Source organism: Mastigoproctus giganteus, chromosome 4 (assembly GCF_048544385.1).
Source record: "Mastigoproctus giganteus isolate SK-2022 chromosome 4, ASM4854438v1, whole genome shotgun sequence".
In the NCBI taxonomy this organism is placed as follows: Eukaryota; Metazoa; Arthropoda; class Arachnida; order Uropygi; family Thelyphonidae; genus Mastigoproctus; species Mastigoproctus giganteus.
In genome coordinates, this window is record NC_143578.1 from 141,453,657 (window position 1) to 141,473,018 (window position 19,362).

General features: G+C 36.4%; 1 protein-coding gene across 3 annotated transcripts in view; it reads right to left on the minus strand.

Moving 5' to 3' along the window:
* Positions 1–19,362, minus strand: part of Dbct (Dihydrolipoamide branched chain transacylase E2) — a 561,035-nt gene that overhangs the window by 20,546 nt on the left and 521,127 nt on the right. For 2 of the 3 annotated variants that reach the window (XM_090372955.1, XM_090372953.1), the window contains exon 10: positions 14,090–14,161. The exons of the other annotated variant lie outside the window; for it this stretch is intronic. In XM_090372955.1, coding sequence (XP_090229081.1) covers positions 14,090–14,161 — 72 coding nt within the window. The remainder of the gene's footprint in view (positions 1–14,089; positions 14,162–19,362) is intronic. 3 annotated transcript variants of the gene reach the window in all.

Consider the following 19,362-nt stretch of genomic DNA (forward strand, 5'->3'; position numbering starts at 1 on the left):
TGCAAATCGTAAATGGTTTAGGTACTCTCCGTTCACACTGACTCCTTTCTGCTGCGACCAGTCTAATCTTCTGAAAGCTTCCTCAAGGGCAGCAGTAAACAGCTTCGGAGATATTGTGTCTCCTTGTCGAACTCCTTTCTCGATTTTAAATTTCCTACTGTCTTTGTCTAGTCTAATAAAGGATGTAGCACTCTCATATATTTTCTTCAAAATCATAATATATGGAGTATCTATGCCTTGTCATTCTAGTGCCCGAAACATTGCCTTATGCTGTATGGAGTCAAATGCCTTTTCATAATCCACAAATGCCAGGCATAATGGTGTTTTATATTCATTTGCTTTCTCCATTAGCTGTGATATTACATGAAGGTGATCCATAGTTGAGAATCCTGTCCTAAAGCCAGCTTGCTCTTTCGGTTGATTCTCATCAAGTATTCTTTCTAATCTGTTAGTAATGACCCTTGTGAACAACTTGTAGATTTGGGATAACAAGCTAATTGGTCTATAATTTCCAATTTCTGATTTATCTCCTTTCTTATGCAGCAAAACTATGATTGCATTATTCCACTGCTTAGGCATCACACCTTTTCTAATGCACTTTGTGAAGAGCCTTGCCAGTTTTTGTGTTATGTCTCTTCCTCCCAATTTTAACAACTCTACAGTAACTTCATCTTCCCCCGGGGCTTTCCGATTTTTCATTTTCTTCAATGCATGTTCTACCTCATCAGGAAGAATATCGGGTATGTCGTATGTGTTGCTACTTTGCAATCCATCTTCCCCATTGCTGGTATCATTCCCTCGCTCCTTGTATAATTCTCTATAGTAGTCTTCTGCTATTTGAATTATGCCTTCTCTGCTGTTTATAAGTACACCATCGCTATTCTTCAGTTTCAGTATCATTTGACTTTCTATATTACTGCTCATGGCTGCTGATTTAAATCCTTTGTTTTCCCTTAATGCTTGTTCTACTTTTCTTGTGTTAAATCTTCTTATGTCCTCTCTGAGTCTCTTTCTAATGGCTTTGCATAACTCAGTATATTCAATTTTCTCCCTGTCAGTGTTTTTCTTGCTCTTCATTTGTCGTCTTTGGTTCATCATGACAAGTGTTTCTTGACTAATTTTTTCTTCTTTGGATTTCTGTTTCCCTATAGGTTTCTTGGGCTTTATCACTTTCAGAAAGTTGTAATATTCCTCGTCGATATCTTGGTCCTGAGCAGTCTGCAGAAACTCAAACTTGTTCTTAAGTTCCAGTACATACTGCCTTTTCTCCTCCTCTGTTATTTCAAAGACCTTTGTATTATTTACTCGAGTCAGTTTTTTCCTTTCCTTTCCTACATCTATATCAAGTGTACATCTTACCATTCTGTGATCACTTCCAACATTTACCTTATTCAGGATGGTAACATCATTCACAATATATCTTCTGTTAGTGAGGATGAAGTCGATTTCATTAGTTGTTAATCCATTTGGACTCTTCCATGTCCACTTTCTGTTCACCCTTTTCTTGAAAAAAGTGTTCATTACTGACATTCCTTGAGATTCTGCAAATTCCACAAGTCTTTCACCTCTTTTATTTCTTTCACCAATTCCAAAATTTCCTATAGTTCCTCTTTCTGCACTGTTTTGCCTTTTTCCAACCTTAGCATTGAAGTCCCCCATAATAATAGTGTAGTGGGTTTTCTGCTCATCTAGAAGACTCTCAATTTTAGTGTACATTTCTTCAACCTCTTCATCATCATGGCTCGATGTTGGTGCATAAATCATTATAATCTTTAGCTTGTACCTCTTAGAAATCTTGAGTATTAGTCTTGACACCCTTGGTGATGTACTTTTGAATTCCAAAATGTTGTTTTTAAAATCTTTATGGACCAGAAACCCAACTCCACCTTCACTCCTTTCACTGTTTCCATTGGTGTACAGCAGATTTCCACTTGATAAACTTATAAGTGATTCATTTCTTCTTCTTGTTTCAGCCAAACCGATGATATTCGAATTCACATTTTCTAATTCCTTTTCCAGCTCTAATATCCTGTCTTCACCGATGAGTGATCGTACGTTTATAACAGGCCAAGTTCAATTTCCGTGCATGGCAGCCTGGTCGTACCCAGAGATTCTTAGCACCCTCTGCTTCCACTCTGATCCTCTCGCTGCCGTAAGAGGGAGAGTGAAAGCTGCTGGGGACTGAGAGCCATTTGTATTGTTGTGCTCTCATTGCTGGAGGGTTTGGTCTTTTCCTCTTCACGCTGACCAGGCGTCTTGAAGGGAACCACTCTACACGTTCGTTGCCACCTAAGTGACATAACAGGGCTTACCATCGAGAAGGTGTGCATGAGTGGATTTTAGGGAGGCAGGCCAACCGGACTTCTCCTAAATCTTCTGTAATAGAGAGATATTGGATCCATCAGTGTTTTAGGCTGAGTGTCTGATAACACACAGGATACCTGTTCCCTTCTAAGTCCCCTTTTCCTGACATGCTGGTACAAATAAAAATCATCTAGGTGATTTAAAACTTTTGTCCCCCTGTGAAGTTTCCTACCCATTTGCTCCAATCAATTAGAGGCAAATTAAAATAAGACATGCACGCTTACTTGCCCATTCCATTTGCATGAGAGGCTCTCATTATATCTTTGATAAGGGCGCTGCGGTCGCAGAAGTCTACGGACGCATCTGCACGACGCTCCACTTGATGTAAACGGCGGACGGCGATTGATGACGATATTGCGCGATCTTCGATTTATTCAAGTATTACGACATGGATTTTTCAGGTTTGAAGAGTATCAGAGATGAAGGTAAGTAAATTAAGTCGGGTAAGAAAATTTTTTGTGATTGTATTTGCCTATTTTTGCTTGCTATAGCACCAGCGAACCTACTGGGCGTAGCCACTGATTTGAGTACTGATCTCAAAAGTCCAAAAATTTTGAATATATTATACTTCAGACTGCTTGTGATAAGGTTATTTTGTATGGAAAATATAATGCTAGTGCCAGAATAAACTTATATTTAGCTTATAAGAGAGTTTTCTCTTATAAGCTAAGTATAGTCTACTGGCGTTTCCCGTGAAAACTGAAAAATCGCGATTTTGACTTCTAGTGGGCCTACACTGGAAATAAGTACTCCAAAGTGAACTTAATTCAGAAATTATGACTGAAAAATCAAATAATGACAAAATTCTGAACAATGACTTAAAAGACTCCTCTGAAAATGAAGCTAGAGTGCTCAGTGAGAAAGCCCCTACTAATGAGGAAAATGGTAATGAACTGGATAGCTGGCCTCCTCAGTATTAAGAAGGGCAGGAGAGGGAAAAATCAAGAAACTATAGAAATTCCAGAGATGCAACAAAAGACAGAACAAGAACTAAAACTAGACTACTTAACAAATTTAGCTGACGCTATCAAACATAGGGTTACCATCTTCTGCACTCATAAAAAGAAGACATTTACATGTTTTGCGGCGAATAAAAGAGGACAAAAAGTTCATCTTGGATTAAAAAAGAGGACAAATATATTATGCAAATAATAAAATAAAGACAATGTAAACCACATTTACTAATGTTTAGGATTAGTACATTTATATTTGTCTTGAGAAATTATTTCTTTCAATAGCTCTGGATTGCCTCTCAAATATGTGTAAAAAAGTATTCATTACTGACATTCCTTGAGATTCTGCAAATTCCACAAGTCTTTCACCTCTTTTATTTCTTTCACCAATTCCAAAATCAACGCATGACATATGTTTGAAATTGTACTGCAAAAACAAAATACCTTTTACAGAATTGACATTTAACCTATTCCTTTCTTTCGTCCACTGACTTTGCATTAGAGAGAATACTCTACATTTGCATTGTGAGGAGGAATTGCAAAGAAAAACTGGGCAATTTTCAACAATTCTGAATGGAATTCAATATTTTGTGAATTACTAAAATATTTGGCCCACTTTTTATGTATAAGCGTGCATTTGACCCTCAAAAAATTTCTTCAAATTGTTAAATTGGTCAAAACACTTAACATCATCAATTGTTACCCCTTTGTCAATCAAGTAGGAAATAGAACATTCTACATCATTCCAGCTTGGTACTGCATCCATTTTCATCCACATAAAACAGGAAATGGATTCCACATGGTGAAGCCACTTATCTAAATATTCCATGCAATCTCTATACAGACTTTTTGTATCACTAGAAAATTTCTCACATTCAAGTACAAGTCCTTCATCATGTTTTTTTGTATAGCATTTCCCCTTAATGGCATGAAGTTGTGATCCATCCGTTTCGAGATAATTTCTTTCACTGAGACTAAGACATCTAGCACTTCTGCAGCTGAGTTACTTTCCCTTTCAATTCGTTGTATGTGTATATGGAATACACTCATAAGTGATTGCATGAACCAAAGATGAATCTCACTAAATCCATTTTCAAAGAACCTTTTAATCACAATGGGAGATTTTTCTTGGGACAGAAAATAAGCCTGTAAAGCTGGAAACATATCTATGAGCCTTGTGATGCTTGGAAATAATGAAAGCCATCTCGTCTTGCTGTGAGAAAGGAGCTGTCTATATTCAATCTCAACAAACTTACAGTATTCCTTAATCTCTTCAGTCTGGACTGTATAATTATGAAAATACTGGTAAATTTTAAAAACAATGTTCTCTATATCAACTTCCCAAAGTTCTCTGGCATTCTGAAGCAAATTGTTCAAAATATGTGCAGGGCAGCCCACTCCAATCAAAGTCTTGTTATGCAACAATTTCTTTAATTTTGCAAAGACATTATTCCGTTCTTCATTTCGTCTCAGTCCTCCAAACATTGTATTGCAACTGTCCCCAGTGAATGCAATACATTTTTGACACAAACCATTGTTTTCAAGAGTTTCTTTAACATATGTAGAAATGGTATCTGCAGTCTCATTAGGCATCTTCTGGAATTCAATTAATTTTGTTTGTAACCCTCCTTCATTTACATCAAAATACTGAATAATTAATAGGAAGATTTTTTCAGAACCATGATTACTTCCATCAGTTGAGACCCCACAGTATGCAATTTTATTTTCTTTTAAAGTTTTTACAGTAACATTAAGAGAATGATTTGCAAGTACAAAGTTTACAATGGCTTCTGTCTTGGTTCTAGCTCAGGAAAATCTTTTTGCTATCTCAGAATCAAAAAATACATTTTTTAACATGACAGAAGTGCAATCCATTGATTTGTAACTACTATGATGTTTAACAGTGTGAAAAGCAAAAGGTACCCTCTGCAGCAGCCAGATCATATTCTATTTTACTGACAGCTTTGACAAAAAAAATCTGTAATCTTTCCAGAAGAGGCCTCACCTTGAACTGCTTTCTTGTGCTTTTCAGTTTCAATGTGATGCTTCAAATCACCAACCCCTTTATTGGCTAACTGAAACAAAAGTCCCCATTCTGCAAACTTTACATTCAGCTTCCCATTCCTCTTGGCCAGATACAAAATATGGAAATAATGGAAATTTGTTTTTCATCTCTTCTGTAAACATGCACTTCTTTATAATATTAATTTTTATAATTGAAATAATAATAAATATTTTTATTGTAAATAATAAAGCATAAATTTTATGCTTCACTACTTACAATAAAAAATAACTAAACTAACCTAATTGCAGAAAAGTAGCTACAGGTATAAAGATGGATAATAAATATTTTTGTAATTAAAGTGAAAAACAGTATATAAAAAAAAAGGGTAAACTTTGGTATTAAATAAACTAGTGTCTGCCTATTGATTGGATCGTTGATAAGTATACCAAATTTAGTCGACAGTACGCAACTTTCGATCAATCAATTGTGTGCACACAGCTCAAATCCACGTTTTCATATACTGCAATCAATTTCTATAGAAAACAGTCCCACTAACTGTCAATATTTATTTGACATGCTGAAATTCGTGTAATTTATATATCTTTTTCTAGCACACCATCTGATCTTCACGCGTTATCTACTCTCTAAACCAAAATACTGTATTGCTAGACTATATAAAATTTATATGTGCATAAATTCTGAAGCAGGCATGGGTTGGTAACAATCTCAATGCACTAAACTGAGCATCGTCGGGGTCTTCCGCCTAATTGTCAACACAGAAATTCGAATTGAAGAATCGTCTCCTATTCCGAAAAAGATTCTGTATAACGTAACTCAGTAGTTTTCGTCGAGCTTGCATTAAAAAAAAAAAATGGCGTATAATATAAAAATCCGGACGTTTAGACGAATTTATAAAAATCCACTCGGACAAAAATTTTAGACAGAAAATCCAGACAAATCCAGTTAAAAGAGGACGGATGGTAACCCTAATCAAACAGGCAAAGGAAACCAGAATGTATCTAGAAGAATATAGCACAAGCATACCAACAGGATTACTTCTGCAATTAAGCTGCAGATAGTGAACTGTTGGTCACTGCTTGAGCAGTGCCTGATTGAATTAAACACAGAGAACCAAGTGTTAAAATCAAAATTAGAGATTACAACTGAGGAGAAGAACAACTATAAAACAATGAACACATTAACCTATGCCCAATGTGCAAAGGTTAATGGCAAACAGGACATAACTAGAGCAAAACAAATAGCTACTAAGCAACCTAATATAAACAAGGAAAGCAACATTATTATTCTGAAAGCAAAAAAGTGACTCTACCCAAAAAACCAGTGAGGCAGTTAAGGACACAGTGGTAACAAAGTTGAGGCCTCATCTGAGAGAAATAAAAGATAAACAACATGCGGAAAATTATGAATAATGGAGTCCTGATCGAGGTAGCAACCAAAGAAGATCTAAGAAAAATAGAAAACCATCCTGAGATGGAAAAACTGGGCTTGCTCCCTGAAAACCCAAAAGGGAAAAACCCAAATATTATAATCCTTGATGTACCTGTGTCAGTAATAGAAAAAGAATTCGTGATGGACATCTACTTCAAAAACTTTAACAATGAAATGACAATAGATGAATTTGTTGCTGAGTTTCTGCTGAAAAGAGCAACAAAAAACAAAAGGAATGGAGGGAACAGAGAATCTATGCTGGCTGGACCAGTCATAGATTCAGGGAAGTTTGTTTGTTGTTGTTTTGGTTTTTAGGAGCATTAGCAACTAAGGCCATATTGCTCCGGGAATATGCAGTGGTCATTCCCTGACCTTTCTGCATCCTTCGTATTTGGTGGTGACAGGCTCAAACCCCGGTCTAATCAAGAAGCATGCGCTATGCACTGCTGCTCCTTCCCACGGAAGGAGCAGCAGTGCATAGCGGAAGCACCTGGATAGGGAAGTGTTCAGGTGGATGCACTGAGAGATTCTTATAGAATCTCTCAGGAATCAGTATACAGCCCTCATAAGAGACAAGAAAAAGGAATGCTGGATGCATTTGGTGGGAACTACTGGAAACAATAACCCTTGGGAAGTTGTCTACAGAATAGTGACCAACAAGCTGCCAAGAGGAGATGTCTTAGAAACTACTGTCAAACCAGATGGAACCCCAACCCTGTGTTGAGTGGATTCTGTAAAAAACATCCTAGACAGTATCATTCAAACTGAAATAGAAATAGCACTATCTAAAACCAAAATCAAATGCTCAGGTTTTGATCTCTTAGAGGTTGAGATTATCAAAATTAGCGGAAATAGCACTATATAATAACCATGTGACGGAAGGTATATTCCCAAAAGTATGGAAAAAAGCAGTGTTAAGATTAATTCTCAAAAACCGTGAAAAATCCCTACTGATCCCAAATCATATAGACCAATAGCCCTACTCCCTGTACTACGGAAAATATATGAAAGACTAATATATAACAGATTAGCTCAATATTATGCAGAAGCAGGTTTACATTCCAACCATCAGTATGGTTTTAAGCAAGGCAATTCTACAGAGGATGCCATGCACCACCTACTGACAACAGTTAAAAACACAGAGGAGAAATATATGCTAGCAAGTTCCATTGACTTTGCTGGGGCATTTGACTCACTCTGGGAATTTCCAAATTTTTGGGAATATACCTTCTGTCATACAGTTATCATATAGTGCTATTAATTTTTCTGGTGCTTTTTCTGCTAATCTGGTGGCCTAGTGTTCTTAGGAGATTCCACCAGGCAAATGCCCCACAAAACCTCTATAAGGTAATAAACAGCTACCTTACAGACAGAAGTGTCTCAGTACACACAAGGTTCCAGGAATTGACACGCCCTGTGAATAAATGCTGCCCGCAGGGTTCAATTGTTGGCCCTATTTTTTGGAACATTGTTCTGTACGAATTTCTGGCCTTGAATCTGGGCCCCATGGAAAGCCTGGCCTTTGCAGATGACATGATTTTCCTTGTAACACATGAGTGGTTGTGGAGCAAAGATCAAATGCCGCCCTCTTGCAGCTGCAGGAGTGGGCACAAATGCACATGCTCAAAATACCGCCTGAAAAAACCAAACGAATACTTCTAAAAGGCAATTTGGACATAAGAAGACGTCCACAAATCAAAATTAACACAAACACTATAAAAATGGTAACAGAACTAAAATATCTTGGAGTAGTCTTTGTTTCGAAATTAACTTTTTTCCCTCATTTGATCTATTTGGCGAAAAAAGTGAGAAATTATGCAGGCATGATTGCCAGGATCAGTTGAGCAGACTGGGGACTCAAAAGAAAGACCCTGGCATTCATATACAGTGCAATGTTCCTACCTGTTATCACCTATGGAGCTGATACGTGGTTCACCCGCTCAGCCATAGTAAGAAATAGGTATAAATTAGAATTGATACAAAGGACAATACTACTCACTATTACCAGAGCATGTCACACAGTAAGCACACCTGTGCTACAGTTGCTGGCCGGAGCTCTCCCACTTTACCTGGAAGTAGCCAAAAGAGGCTTAAGTTATAGATTTAAAAAGAGCATACCCACAGAATTTCTGGGGCTAGTCCTTGATACAACCAACACTTTCAACGCTGAAAGAAAAAGAATAGCCACAAAGCTCCATGAGCTATGGCAAACAAAGTGGGAGCAGGAAACCAGAGGTCTGGTTACTAAACGGTTTCTGCTATGGGTGTCAATGGTTAGCCCAAAGCCACCTAAGTGGTATGCCCCTGGACTTTTTACAACATTTATATTGACAGGTCACGGCTCCCTAAAGGCAAAACTAACCTCCTTAGGCCTGACTGATGACCCAAACTGCACCTGCGGTGAGAGTGAAGACTGGGCACATATTCTATATGAATGTATAATATATGATATCCCCAGAACAGAGCTAATATCACAGATTGGCCCCCTTCCCAGGGGAGAAGAACATATGTTCATCATAGAAGTGGAAAATTAAAGCCTTTACATCTTTCACATAGAAAGTATTCGAAATGCACAAAACAATCCAAAGAATGGCAATTCAGCCCTCCAGCAATTAAACAATAATCAATAGTTAAAATTGCCCAAGTTTCCCACCATGCCCAGATGATGATTTAAACATGATTCATGACAGAAACCTGACATGACAAAACTCCCCGGGACTACCCTGCCATGTGTAGGAACCTGGGGCCCCATACCTAATAAGTAACCATGTAGGGGAGGGAGATGTACAGGCAACCAGGAAGCAGATTAGCTGAAAAATATCAGTAAGCTAGTAGCAAGGGGATGCAATGTAGCATGAATGAATGAGAATGAAAGGCAGAATTAATAGGTTGGGCACTTAGTGAACTAGGAATTATCTGAAAAGGGAATAAATGGCGGTTTTGGTGAAAGAAAGAGTGACCTAGCATGAGGGAAAGAGAGAGTGAATGGGAACGAGTGGAAGAGCAAATGTGGTCGGCCGAGATTGGGAATAACTTACATTACTTTATATATACTAACAAACATTTATTAACCACACAGACACTGTATTCTCCTGGCCCTGCAAAAAACTTGCGGCTAGTACCGCACCACAACTGAAGAATTGCAGTAAGTTGAGGTGCCCAGAGTGCAGAAAGCAAGAGTCAAATAAATGAAATGAAAGTGTAAGTGTATGAGAAAAAGAACACAAACCATAAATGCTACAGCTAAGTATACACTAACCCTAGTTTTAATTAGTATTTAAATTTACATTACACATCATTGCATTCTCCCCTGGTGTTTGAGAAAAAAGATGAATGAGTGTGAGTAAAAAAAAAAATATATATAAACTATAAGAAAAAAAAGTATAAAAGGAAAAAAAATTAATGCAAGTAGAGTAATAATGCAGATTATGAATAAAGTGTCTTTTCCACTCCTTCGCCTGGTGGGTTCCTAACATATCCCACCCCCAGAGCGGGATCTGCACTTGACCTTCTTACCAGATTCGACACTACATAGACATGACAACCATCACTGACAAAGACATTCTGTGGCTTTGCAGCCGACATGCCATTTGGTGATCTGAACTGGGTACTCTAACCCAGTTCCCCCCAAGCAGGAAGGGGAGGATACAGAGACCTGCCTGACCCCCATACCTCGCCTGGTGGGCTTGTCTCCACTGACCTCTTTGGGAATGCCCACTCTATTGTCCCTATTCTTCTATCTGTCCCCCCAGGTTTTCATTCTCCCGCTATCTCACTAAACCAACTGAGTACACCCCTTAACAATGCCACCAAATTCTAATCAACGTCCAAATTCTATGGCTTTCGTGTAATTCTCTTTCGGCCAAATTCTAGTGTACACCCCTTCCTTTTTTTTTTTTTTTTTTTTTTTTATATCTGCTGGGTGCCTGACCTGCCTCCTTGTGGCAAAGTGTGAGCAAGGGTGGGTCCCAATAGGGGACAACTAACATTATTATCTTTCATCTAGTGTATAGCCTCACATCTAAATTTAATAACATCAAAATTTTGCCCGACCTAATTAGGCCTTTTAACACCTCTCTAGTGTTCAACCTCAACCAGCGATTTCCTAACAGCATTCCCATTAAGCATTAATGTCAAATGTGTGATTTTTTTTTTTTTTTTTTTTTTTTTAGGTCCTAGCCACTGAAATCCCAGGAAACTAGGTGGCAGGACCTGCCAGAGTAACTTGTTGTTGATACTGGACACACCCAGCTAGCCTCCACGTGGCGAGGTATGGGCAATGTCGGGCCCCACTAGGGGCCTGGCAGCCAATAAGCTGGACAAACAATGGGCACAACACATCACACTGCACAGACATGGCCCACACACGGATATGGGAGAAATCCCAGGTGCCATCTGACACGAACATACCTTACCTTATATCTTTGTTTCCAACTATCTCACGCCAATACCGCAGCATAAGGCTTATGCTACACCAGCCAAAAAAAAAAAAAAAAAAACACAGTAAAATTATAATAATAAAATAAATAAAAGAAAATAGACAACCTATGCATTTCCTTCCTCCCATAGGTAACTATCCACTACTGACTTTAGTTCAACTCCACCAAGTGCATAAGTTATTTTGGAGTTGCTGTTCTCCAGGTGTAAGACCGTGCATTTGGCAGCATAGCTGCCACTTTTTTCTGACCATCCCTGAAGTCTGTCTAGGTCATTCTGAAGAAGCTCTACTTGGCAGTGATCATTAACTACTATACCGATCTTTACACCATCTGCAAATGTATCATTTAAATGACATTAATTATCATTAATGTCATTTAAGAAAATCAAAAACAGTAGTACCAATACTGATCCTTTGGGACCCTCTCCCCACTTCTTATATTAACCCAATCTGAGGAATAATCATTAATGGTTATTGAGAAAACCCTCTGCATCCTACCCTGAAGCTATCCTACTTTCCATCTAAGGATTATTTTCCCTGTGATTCCAACCTGTTCCAGTTTATGAAGTAACCGTTCATGTGAGACTGAGTCAAATGCTTTGCTGAAATCTAAATAAACAATGTCAAAATTATTTCCTAAATCCAGCTCATGAGTGACCCCATAAAAATAGCTAACCAGATTTTTTTCAAAAATGATTTTCCCTTTATAAAACCATGCTGTGTATCTCTCAGAATTCCATTTCTATCTAAATTTGCTGAGTGGGATGATTACTGCCGTTTGAGTGGCTGCTGATACTCCTTTTCTTAAGGTTGCTTAAGCGTATATTTGCTTGTCTATGGTTGGGACTGGTAGGATTTTTTGGCTTCCTGTGAAGTCGCATTATATTCAGTTTTGTAATATTGTTGGGGCTCACATCTGATGAGTATGGGATTGGCACACCCAAGGTCCTGAACTGGATATCATCATTCTTCTCTTTCTTGGTGACTCCCTTCTACTTCTGACTCTTGTTCTCTCTCTCTCTCTCTCTCTCTCTCTCTCTCTCTCTCTCTCTCTCTCTCAAGGTAATACAGATTTTTCTTTTTTTTTGGCTGGTGCAGCATAAGCCTCAGGCTTCCTTGCACCATGTAGCTAATAATAATCTCTTTTTTTCTTGTTTCCAGAGGAGACATTCCCTTGAATAGGCAGGATGTTCTTGTTTGCAGTTTAGACATTTGGTGTTGTGGCTTTGCAGTCAGTTTGGTTATGCACAGTAAACCACATGTACTGCACACTGCTGCTTACTTGCAGACTGCCTGTGAGTGCCCAAACTAGCAGCAACATTAGGGATGCAGAATGTAGGCTTTCACATGACAATTTAGGTAGCCAGCCTTGATCGCTGTTGTCAGCCTGGGATTATTGAAGGTAAGAATTATGTAACATACCTTCTTTTTTTCTTATGATTTGTTGAACAAATCATGTTCTTCGTCTGATAGATTGATCCAGCTCCCACTTGGTAATGATGCCTTTTGGTGTATTCAGGGAGGCAAGCTATTGTGAGCTTTTCTCAGATTGTCTAGCAGTGGAAATTTTAACTAGTAAGTCCCCCTGATCTCAGGTGTCTTTAGAGTAGAGACCTTATTACATTTTCTAGGAATTTTTGTACCAGAAAAGGAGAGTTTTCCAATAGGTTGAATTGATAATTAGGAAAGTTGGGTCACAGATTCCATCTACATCAGTCTGTTCACACTTTGGTGAGATAGGGAGAACCAGATTCGTCCTGTTTATAACCTATTACATTCTAGTCTGAAAATCCAGTGGATTCTGGGAATTGATGTCGCTTGCTTCATTTTGATACTTTGGAGTAGAGCCACCTTGTAACCAACTGGTGGATTAGTATTAAGAATGGAAAAAGGAAAAAAGTAGGTTAATTTCCTTCCTGAACTAGTAAACTATGGGCTATCAATTGTGTGAAGCAAAAAACTGCTTCACACCTGGGGCCCACTGATAAAGCATTGTTTTAGTGGCTACATCAACAGCCACTGTTGGTAGCAACTCTCAAAATTGGAGAGTATGGAGAATACTGAAAATCTGTACATTTTTTTGGAAATCACATTACATGTCTAAAAAAATTGGTGTTAGTTTATGCCACACCATCAGGTGTAGCATACACTAACTTTAAGATGGCATATCTTAAAGTTAGTGTATGCTTTTGTTGGGCCCATATACTTATGGGCCCAACAAAAGATCTAGAAGAAGGTTAGCTGGGCCCATAATTTTTGAATAGGCTGTCACCTCAGATGTTTACCAAAGAATCATAATGATAGAGTAAAATGAAAGAGACATCTGATTCCAACAGGATGGGGAAATCTGTTATACCACATGCTAAATCACCAAAATGCTGTAAGTTTTTTGGAGATTGAATCATAAGGCCTTTGACCACCTATGTCTCCTGATTTAACATCCCCAGACTTCTTTTTTCAGGGATTATTAAAACAATGCTGAATGCTATGTGGCTTGTAAAAACAAGCCACATAGCATTCAGCAGTTTAAAGCAAGCACATTATAAAAAATACAGTCAGGAGTGACAAAAACTTTGTATGTATTGCATGGAGGACACTTCCAGCATTGTTTATAAACTATTATTTGTTAATTATTCTGATAATAAATAAATAATATTAGATTCTTTTTGAGTTTACTTTTGAAATGAGCACCCTATTTTATAACTTACTTTGACAATTCCCTCTATGCATTAACACTTTCTCTTCATTTTCTTTTTCATATTAACAATATTGCAAATTAATTTTCATGTATGTAAATTATATTCTTACTTAGTTTGAATCTGACTGCATCTGCATATGAAATAACAAAATGATGTTACGAATCAATTTTAAACTTCTTACTTGAATTTTTCCAATTGCTCCAATAGCTACTTCAGGAGGTGCTATAACTGGTTTTGCATATGTACCACCTAACTGAAATCACACATATACAAATTTTTCTTTAATTATTGTACTTTTAGGAAATGTACCTTTTTATAATAAAATAAAAATTACATAGCCCAGTGGTCAGGAGCGTGAGTGCATAGCACGCGTTCCTTGAGTAGACCGGGGTTCAAGCCCGTGACTACTAAATACGATAAATATTTGTATTGACGATTTACTGTAAACTCTACTGACTTGGTTGTCATGCCGGAGTATAAACAGAAAATTTATTTATTTATTATAAAATGTTTCTGAAATCTGATCTTTAGTGTTAAAGATAATCTTTAGTGTACCCTCAAAGTACCTTCCTTAAACACAAGCACACATACACATGAACACATCTTACCATGCCTGGAGATAATTCTCTGGAGATCCTTCACCTTTAAACACTCCTTTCCAGAAGTTTTTTTCAGTTTCGAGAATATAAAATCAAAGTTGCAAGCATGGTATTCTCTTAGGCAAGTATGGCTATATTTATTTAATTTTATTATTCAAAACAGCTGTGTGGGATGCACATTTGAACATAAAATCCACTAAACACCCAATTTTTTTTATCATTGTGCTTCCATAATCATTCCAATCCTTGAAGATAGAATACTTGGTTGATTATTATCAAAATAGGAAATCAGCACAGTTTCCGAGTGCAGGCGCTACTGAAAGGACTACCAGGAAACAATTTCTAGCAATGCTTATAAGCATTTCATGTGTGTGTGTGTGTGTGTTGGGGTTTTATCAAGTCAAAAGGAGACCACAGCTTCCTAAAACAGATTTTGTTATAAACAGCTTATGTTAAAGTAGAGAAGGAATTTTTTTTTTTTTTTCCATAAAGGTGATTACAAGAGCACATTTCTGAAATGGACATTTGTAAAATTCTCATTGAGACTAAATGTTTTTAACAAAATGGGAACTGGTTAAGGAAGTTACAAACTATAACTTATAACATTATAAAGAAACTTTACTCAAGCCTACATACCATACTGATATTATGAATGTGCTTTAAACTGATTCTGATATTTTGCTCAGTACAGTGAATAAGTTTTTTTTTTGAATACAGTGGACCTGACAATTCTGTGGAAGCAGTGCTTCCTTTCTTTTCCTTAGTTCCACAATCACTGCATTTTAACAACATGGCTTTCAATGACAGAGTTTTACCCAACACTCTTGGGATCACAAGCGCCTGCTTTCTTTTATTATTTCTAAAAAAAATGATTTGAATTCTGCTTAGATATTACCTCTGTTACCAGTGTTCTGCTGTAACTGTAACAGTAGAAGGTCGGTTATCCAGAATGTCAGTCATCTGTAATAATTTTAAAGGCTGATTTTTTTTTTTTAAATTAATGGTAGTATGCGAGACAAATTTTTATTATGTTACAAGAGCATTTCTATCTGTTTTTTTACTTCATATATCTGGTGAAGTGTTGGATTAGGAAACCATGGGTGATAGAGTTTAGTCGTTCGTTTCTGTGAATCCAATTTTCAATGGCATATTTTGTTCTTTTCATTTCATATTATGTTTAGTTTAGCTCCAGATTCAGTAAGAATCTGGTTTCAGCTTGAAGCTGTGCAATCATGGGCGTCTGCAGAGGGGGGGGCAAACAAGGCACTTGTCCTCCCCTGGGATCAAGAAAAAATTCCACTAATTATAATCGTAAAAGTGATTGAGGTAGGTAACCTTACACCCTTGACTATGGGACACTTTGTCTGCCTTAAACGTTTATTACAGGTTGGCCAGTTTCGGCCCTCGGTAGGGTAACCATCGAACAAACTATAACGTGTTTCATCTATTGCAGCAATAAAACACGTGTTCCTGATTTTGGTTCATCTTTTTCTGATTTGTAAAAAAAAGGTTAATTACAAATATATATATAAAATATTTTGTATAATATTGAAGATAATAATATAGAAGTTAATTCAAGCAGACAATACCAAGCTAATTTAAAGAAATGCAAGGGATATAAATATATATAAAAAAAAAATATATATATATATATATACACACATAAAACTTATCATTGTCTATCCAAAATCTAGATGACTTCAACTGGGGCCAACCACCCACCCAGACTGAAGGCAAAAAACGACAAGGAGTTCTCTGTTTCTGTAATGATCAATATCTGCTAAGGTATATAAACATTCTGAGATTAAGTAATTTGAATCTAAACCAATTAAAGGTAGTTAAAAATTTTTTATAACCAAAAGAAAGATATTATAAATGTAAGCATATATTGAACATCGTTGACCCAATAGAGAATGTAATTTAATAATTAAAATAAGAATAAATGTAAAGTATAAGGCATATCTACCATATCCAGGATATAATGTAACAACTAGTCGTTATGAAATAATAATCCCTCTAGTGAGTATATATGTGCTGACCCCTATGTGATGGTTATGGTAAAAATAATTAATTAATTAAAGTTAAGTTAACGCAAAGAGAAACATGCAGATAGTAAGAAGAATAAAAACTAATAGAGTAGGAATAATAGAACCTGAACTCCATAAAGGCGAAAATATAGCAGTACAAATAAGAAATAGTTTCTCCTACATCCTCGGATTACCCTAATAATTTCGGAGAAATAAGAACAAAGAGTGTAGGACAGCTTAAAGACAATACAAGATATAAGTGGTAGCTCGGGTATGCCCAGGATTGCAAACCCGTTTCTATAGTCGGACCCTGAGCTGAATTTGCATGTCACCTTAGCGTGAACTTAAGTATATACAGTGTGATGATAAGATAAGATAAAATAAAATAAATGATACACTATAATTTGCAGGCCAGTGGGTACAAGTTTTCTAAGCCGTAAGACACCAAGAAAGCAAAGCGTATCCTATGTACATAATATACATGGCTCTAAATCCATAATTATGGTAATTATATTGAAGCAATGGGTCCAGAAAATAAATTTCTGAAATTAATTATATTTATCGCCTTCCTGAAGTAGTATTTCAGGTAAGCGATAGGGAAATTATTATTTATCAACTTATTGTACAATGCTATTATGTTTGCTGCACAGGTTGTGTTTTTACTGCAAATAGAAGCAATCCTCAGGCATTGGGATAAAATGATATTAGCATGCACTGATTTTGATATATTAGATCTCCAGTTTGTAAGGCCGACTACATTGAAATTAAATGCATCTCTTTTATTATATACGTTTACATCTATATTATTATGGAATATTTCTATACGAAGATCCAGGTAATTTGCTATAGTATCAGAACTGTTAGTGTTTTCCAATACAAGTTCTTCTGGATATAATTTGCTGTAATCCTGAATGAAATGCGGACAATTACACCCACATAGATCATCTATGTATCTGAACATAAGTAGGTTATCTTGGAATGTTCTTTCTGTAGAATATAGATAGAGGTTTGCAATTATGCAGGATGCTGGACTTCCCATAGGGGGTGCCGTTCACTTGCAAGTATAACGAAGTTCCGTCATATACGTAATTCTTAAAAATACATAAATTTATTAGAGTATCACAGTAGGTTAAATCAAACTTTATAGCATTTTTATGTTCCAAATATAATTTTTGGAAACATCTTTTAAATTGTCGAGATTGATACAAGTGAATAAACGGTTAAAGTCAAATGTTTGTATTTGCTGAATATTGTTATTTTTTATTGCATTTATAATCGGTAAATTGTTATTTATTATAATAGTTTTATTTACATTATTTAATATAGTTTTTAGTAACTTTTCTAACATTTTACCTGGAATTTTAGCATAACTATCTCTACATGATGTTATGTTTCTAAATGCAATAGGTGATTTATGAAATGTAGGTATACCCTATATAAATAGATATTTTAGGTTATTGTATTTTAATTTTTTATGCAATGCTATTAGTTTTTTGATTATTACATTAGGGGAAGATGCTATGTATTTGTATGTGCTACTGGACTGCAGTTCATTTTTAATAATTTCTATGTAATATGACTTACGCATAACTGCAAGCAGCTTTGTCAACCGGAGTAATTACAAAATGTTTGTGTATTTCTTTGAGCTACTTATTTATTAATTTTGTATTATTTAGATTATGCTAAATATCATATTTGTTAAATATGATATTTAGCATTGTGAACAGCCACATGTGGTATGCCTCAACCGGCATGTTATATTTGTATGCAGTATTTTATAGATTTGATAATAGAGAGCTATTAAGTGCTCGATAATTCCTATATTCTGTTATATTATGAAACAACAGGGATTACCTTTATTTTAGATATAGGAAGCTTCTTTTCCAACCAACTCTCCTAGTCCAACGTGCTAATAATTCTTTGGGAAGGCAATATCAATTTTACAAAACATGTGGGACATATTCCCCACTGTCAGAACCATAGTTCAGACCCCTCGGTCTCAACATTGAGCGATCAAGACTTCTGTCTTCAAACACCATACCTCTGGCAGCAAGGAAACCATTACGTGGATTGACATAAAATTAAATTTTGAAGGTCTAAACCGCTTAATAAATATGGACCAATTATTTTCTTCGGTCCTGTAGCTTGATATTAGAGTTAAATTTAGGGGTCTAAAAAGTTTAATGGATATGGGAGGTTTATTCTCTACATTCCTTAAGTCGGACTATAAATTTTCGGAGCGTCAAGTTCACAGGAATAGAGCAACTCACAATTAATCTGAAACTTTTGTCTTATGTTGTAGTGTTTGTTCTTCACGCATGTGTATAAGTGACCAATTGTCGGACAGTAGGAATGGTCTACGGATATTGATTGAAGTTTCATGTAGTTTCATCTCTAAGGTTTCCGCAATAAGTAGTTTGTGGTAGTTGTGTTGAATATTTATAATTTTTGTTTCATTAAACCCGAATGAATGTCGTTCATTTATTGTGTGGAACGAAAGTTCCGATGCATTTGAACGACCCGCCTGCACAGAAGCTTCGTGTTGTTTTGCTCGAAGCTGTGCCACTTTCATGGTAGATTCTATATAAACAGTGTCGCAATTTTTGCATGGAATGCTGTATACCAGGTCATGCTGTGATTGGAATGTTGTGTTTGAAGGTCGATTTCTGAAGAATGTGTATAATTTGTTCATAGGTTTTGCTATGATTTTCATGTCAGTTCCCTTGCATATTTGGTTAAGTTTATTGTACCAGCACTCGACATAGAATGGTGATGAAATGCATTTTGGTCTTGTTGGATTTTTGTGCAATGTTTGTTGTGAGGTTGTT